The sequence below is a fragment of the Atta cephalotes genome (assembly GCF_000143395.1).
Source record: "Atta cephalotes unplaced genomic scaffold scaffold00044, whole genome shotgun sequence".
NCBI lineage: Eukaryota > Metazoa > Arthropoda > Insecta > Hymenoptera > Formicidae > Atta > Atta cephalotes.
Window position 1 is genome coordinate 1,525,181 of NW_012130108.1, and position 6,234 is coordinate 1,531,414.

General features: G+C 32.1%; 1 protein-coding gene across 1 annotated transcript in view; it reads left to right on the forward strand.

Annotated features, from left to right (window-relative positions):
* LOC105622440 (laminin subunit alpha-1) overlaps positions 1-6,234 on the forward strand; it is a 172,724-nt gene that overhangs the window by 65,821 nt on the left and 100,669 nt on the right. The window contains exons 5-11 of the mRNA XM_012203857.1: positions 200-361; positions 1,360-1,656; positions 2,975-3,235; positions 3,332-3,579; positions 3,683-3,917; positions 4,844-5,070; positions 5,675-5,862. Of these exons, the coding sequence (XP_012059247.1) occupies positions 200-361; positions 1,360-1,656; positions 2,975-3,235; positions 3,332-3,579; positions 3,683-3,917; positions 4,844-5,070; positions 5,675-5,862 (1,618 nt within the window). The remainder of the gene's footprint in view (positions 1-199; positions 362-1,359; positions 1,657-2,974; positions 3,236-3,331; positions 3,580-3,682; positions 3,918-4,843; positions 5,071-5,674; positions 5,863-6,234) is intronic.

Below are 6,234 nucleotides of genomic sequence, written 5' to 3' on the forward strand. Positions count from 1 at the left end.
ATATATATATATATATATATATATATATATATATATATATATATATATATATATATATATATATATATACTTACTATAGTATAGTATATATATATATATATATATATATATATATATATATATATATATATATATATATAGTTAAGAAATAAGAAATATTACGAGTACATTTTACGAAGATATATTTGTAAAATCTTAGGAACATACGACCGGTATAAACTGTGAGAAATGTGAGGTTGGCTACTACAGGCCGAATGGCGTTGCACCTGATGCATCGGAACCCTGCTTGCCCTGCGACTGTAACATACGTGGCAGTACAGGCTACTGCACTCCTGACGATTCTTACACGCGTATGGGAAAGGTAAGAGAATATAATTTATATTATTATATAATTTCAATTACATAAATATTCTAGCAAAAACATTTAATCACTTCTTTACTTCAAAAATGACACATCTAAAAAAATTAGTTCTCAGAAAAGGAAAAAAATAATCTTTTTAGCTGGATAGAAAATTATTAATTAAAAAGATAAATATAATAGGCTAATGAGAGTCAGCAACGATAAACGGTGCAATTATTTAGTGAACAATCAATACTCAAATATTGGATTGATGTCTTCTTTATTTTGAATATTTCAACTCTCTTTGGAGTTCTCAGCAAGAATAATACAAATATAATTAATTTATACTTAGTTTATAATTAGTTTATAATTAGTTTATTCAGTGCAATGCTTCATGTTCCGTGATTAACAATGCAATTTCTTTGTCAATTTGCGAGTGACTTAGGCATTATCAAAATAAAGAAAGCATTAATTCAATATCTGAGTATTGATTGTTCACTAAACAATTGCGCCGTTTATCGTTGCTGACTCTCATTAGCCTATTATATTTGTCTTTTGTATTGTTAAAATTCGAGAATCCTAATAATTATTGTTATTGATTATTAATTAATCAAATACTATCGGCAAAAATAATAATTTGAACTGTTTTTTGAAGTTATGTGACTCTTGAAATAAGAGAGGAAACGATATTATATTTAACAAGTTGAAAAATAAATTCGTGCGTATTAAAATTCTTTTTTTGTGAACTTTGATACACAATTTTTCTAATGGATAGAAAAACGTAAAAAATTTTTTTTCGATTAACGCTTCTTAGAGAGTTAATTAAAAATTCTTTGTTTCTCCGTTATTCAACGTAAATTTACCGCGGTTGTTTTTGTTAAATCTTGGAGGAACGTCAGCCGCGTGTAATCGTTTGCGCGATCATGATTTACGCGCGCATCGATTATCTCGATAATCTCTAAACGGAGCACCGTTCTCACGATCGATCCTAAATGGTCTAAATACCGGTCGTGCTTCAGGTAGCAGGTGCGTGCGAATGCAAGCCGGGATATTCAGGATATAAATGCGATCAATGTGCTGCCGGTTATCGGCAATTTCCCGATTGTATGCCGTGCCCTTGCGATTCCCGCGGGATCCTGCCGTCCCATGATTGCGAGGGTGACTGTTTGTGCAAGGCGAATGTCGCCGGGGATTTCTGCGATCGTTGCAAACCCGGATACTTCGCGCTCACGAAGGATGATCTCGATGGTTGCATGTCCTGTTATTGCTTTGGCGTAGCAGATCACTGTACTACTGCGAGATTACAATACAGCATGGTAAGTCTTTTTTTTTTATAAAAATTATAAGTCTTTATTTATAAAGAAACTTTTAATATGCGACATCTTTACTAGAATCGGATAACTTCAAATACTAGACGTTGTACACACAGAAAAATTTCTATACTACTAAGAAAAATGATTACTTAGTTTATTTTTATTCTACTAATTGTAAATTAACTAATTGTAAATTGTGTTAACAAAGAATTTTATTGATAATAGTTTTAAGATGTACAATTTTGAATAACTTATTATTATGTATTTAAAATAAGAATTTATTTTTTTAAGAATATTATAAAATGTTATAAAGTTATCACGCGAAAGAAATATAATATAATATTTATATAATAATAAGTAAATCAATTTATTTAATATCGATTAAAGTATTAAATTTCTAGGATTCAAAATTTATTTTGAATAAATTTGATGCTTGTGAATTTGATAGATTTGCGGATACATAAACTTTTTGAAATATTTGTGAAACTTAAATATTAAAATAAAGTTGATAATGTTTGTATTTTTCTGTGTGTAGTTTTGTAATTTTGCACTCTTTTCTTTGTGCAATTCTATTATTACTCAATCTAATTATTATCTATAATTATCTAATGAATTTGAGTTAAAAACTAAAGTAATTACATTATCAAATTTGTTTAGTCTAAAAAAATTTTCCTAGTTGAAAAATGTACAGGAATTCGTTGCTTATTGAAACATTTTATTAATAGGAATAGTTAATCTTGAAGTAACTCTATACGTATATGAGATAAAATTTACCCTGATTTATAGCGGAAAACCTCGTTTGTCAAGAGTCAAGATCAGGTTGACAGGTGTAAAATTCAAAACGATTAGTTAACGTTCTCCTGCGGGCATAACATTTGGTTTAGGGCGTTAATCTTGGGCGATGTTCTCGTCGTGCGTGATAAAGTGTATAAAGAGACAATTATAATTTATCACTCTTGCCAATAAATTGCAGACCTGCAATTACGATGACAGCAATGACGCCGAACGCACAAAAAAACGCGAATTACATTATAATATAGACAATATGCATAAGAATCTTGCATATAATTTATTGAAACTAAATTTAGCTTAATTTATTGAACTTTATTATAAAATTATTTTTTACTAATTGTAAGATTAGGAATAATATTAATTATTATAAATTGAAAAATATTATAATTAAATGATTCTCTAAGAAATCAGTTATCTTTTTTATGAAATATGATTTTGCGAAAAATAATTGGAATTAAGATAAAACAAAAAAGGCGATAATAGGCCTATAAAATAATGGAAGACGGGTCGTGACTCGCTTTTTTCTTAGATTTCTACACTGGAGAACTGGTTGGTGACTGACATGAACGCGTCTCGAGCAGTCGTTCCCACTTTGGACACGGACAACGAATGGCTGACTGTGGCAGCGTTCGACGTCGAGTATGACAGTCCTTTCTGGCTGGCGCCACAGATTTACACGGGGAATCGCGTATCCTCGTACGGCAGCAATCTTACGTACTCCGTTACGTGGGTTGTCATGCGAGGCGACACCAGTGGTAAACCGACCACGGAGCCCAACGTTATCCTAGTTGTAAATATCCGCTCTCGCATTTTTCCAAGCACATTTAATCCAAGCCCTAGGAAGAAAATAGATATATAATAACGTACAATTCACGCACTCGCGAAGGGTAACAATGGGATGCGCATAGCGTACGGCGAGGAACAGTACAATGGTCAAGAAGCTGAAATAGTGGTGCCTTTACGAGAGCAAAGCTGGTTTCACGTGCGAAGCGATGTTCAGGACATCCCGACCAGATTGAGGAGAACCGAGTTTCGCGGGGATCCTGTGACAAGGGCGCAGATGATGCGCATACTCGCCGATCTCAAGTACCTGATGATAAGGGCGCGTTATCATTCGGAGCAAATCGAAGGAAGGTGCATAAATCTCTATCTCTTTATCGGGCGTATATCTTGCGTCTATTTGAGTTTATAGCTTTATAGTAAAGCGTAACGAAGCAATCTTTCTATTTCTTACTAGTCTCCAGTCTGCTATATTGACGGTAGGCGAATTATCACCGGATGGCGAAACCGATAATCTAGTCGAAATATGCGAATGTCCTAAGGAATACACAGGAATGTCCTGCGAGAAATGTGCCTGGGGATACGTAAAGATGTCCATCAATGGTTCTGATCATCAGGACCGTCACAAATGCGTGAAATGTGACTGCAACAGTCATGCGGGTTCTTGCGATCTCATAATGGACGAATGTGGGGTGAGTTCCTATTAATTTTATTTTATATATAAAATGGAAAATATACATACGAGAAGCTAATAGAAAAATGGTTACTACTATTATGGTTACTACTATTAGATGTCTGTGATCTTATTGTCTATAATATATGAAAATATTAAAGATAATGCATCAAAACAATCAATTGCCTATTAATATAATAAACTTAATAAATTGACACAATTAATATAAATCAATTTAATAAATATAAATTATTTTCTAATATTAACGAGTAATATATTAAAACTATAAGTATTGTATATGGAAAACATTTTTTTTATTAGCAAGAATATGATGTAGTATACAAACAAAATGTGTAGGGAAAGTTCTCTAGTGTACAACTGGCTTTAACATAGCCACTCTGAAATTAATTTCTTGTGGCTGATCTTCAGCCGGTATAACAGCATACTTAAAGTACCTGAACTCACATGGATCCTGTGATCTACGGCAGCTATATAGATTACGGGATCTATAGATCGCGCGAGCTATTTTACCGACTCAGCAATGAAAATCCTTTATTTACCTGTTCGTTGTATAGCCATGCCGTGCAGATAGCGATACTAGTTAGTTTTCTGTAGGAAAATGTTCTGTAGGATTTAATTTTTTCACGGAGATGACTGATTTGAGCAGTTATTTCGATCAAACTGGATCCGAACTCAACACACTGTGGATACTTATTTAGATTTTACTACACTTATACACATACTTTCGTAAAATAATATGAAAAACTTTACTAAAAACTTTATACAAAAAAAAAGTAAATTAAAAATAACAAAAGGCTCATACTTGTATTTGATAGAAGGACGAGGACTAACGCGATTCAATCGTAAATTTAATTTGTGCTCGCAATTTTAATAGGATAATATTTAATTTTAATTTACGTGGCATGTCGTCTGCATAATTTCCAGACGTGTGAACATCATACGGTAGGTCCAAAATGTGATCGTTGCGCTATAGGATATTACGGTATCGCAACGAGAGGCACCAGCGAGGACTGTAAGAAATGCGCGTGTCCACTTTCCGTTGACTCCAACAATTTCAGTCCGAGTTGTCAGCTTGATGATCCCACTGATATGAATAGCGGATACGTGTGCACACAATGTCCTGAAGGATATACCGGAGATCATTGCGAAACGTAAGGAAAATAAATAATACATATATATTTTAAATAAATATCTTTTATAAAATTATAAAATACAATAATTAAATCACTAATAATAAATATGCAAACGCCTTAATTACATTATTCATAGCAAATTAATTAATTACAATTGTCTCTCACAATTGCATTTAATTTTATACTCTTTTAAAAGGCTATATTTTGATCTTATGAATAAAAAATTTATATTAACCCTTTGCCCTATAATTTAAGTTCCGATGGCACGTTCTATAATCAATTACGTTTGGAAAAAATTTTTTCTCGTAAATGTCATAATAACCATCGTAAAGTATAGACTTTTCTGTTACAAATTAAAAAAAAATTAAGCTTTTTACGAACGACGTATCACCCGTGATATTCATGTTTGATCCAATTTCCTTATCACGAGTTTCATACGATATTGTAGGCGAAAGGGTTAATATATGAATAGACATTTAATTTAATATATTATAATAAAAAATAGTAGTCCGTTAAAATGGCTATAATTGTTAGGCGTTATTGCCTTTTTAAAGTTGCATACAAGTAATAATTATTAAAATATTATCGAACGGAAGGCTTTAATTTCGATTTGGGTGAAAAGTTGTGATGTAGGATTCTATGGTAATCCTGTGATACCTGGCGGTATTTGCGAACGGTGTCCTTGCAACGGTGGTGCCTGCGACCAGGAAACGGGTCGATGTTTGGAATGTCGCGGCAATACTGAGGGCTGGAAGTGCGAGAAATGCAAGGAAGCACATTATGGAAATCCTCTGGAACAGAATTGCATGCGTAAGTGTTTCCATACTTTACGACAATCTCTGAAATTATTCAATAATTGCGTAAAGTAATAGTCATCTCAGATTTAGATATTTTAAAAATTATTTCTGTCTTCTGTATTTGAAATCAATTTTCTTTTTTACATGAAAATATATGTGTATTGAAAATTCTTACTAGTAATATTATAATTATTGACATAATATTGTCCAAACGCGTTTTATATCCCCAACATTTAATTAATATCATCAATAAACTGCTACTAAAATTTATCGAATGTTTATGACAAATCTACCAAAAATAATGACAATGAGAGACTTTCCATTACAAAACAAATTAACATACACTGAAAAAAATATAATCAATTTTAATAAATATTAGTTAAAT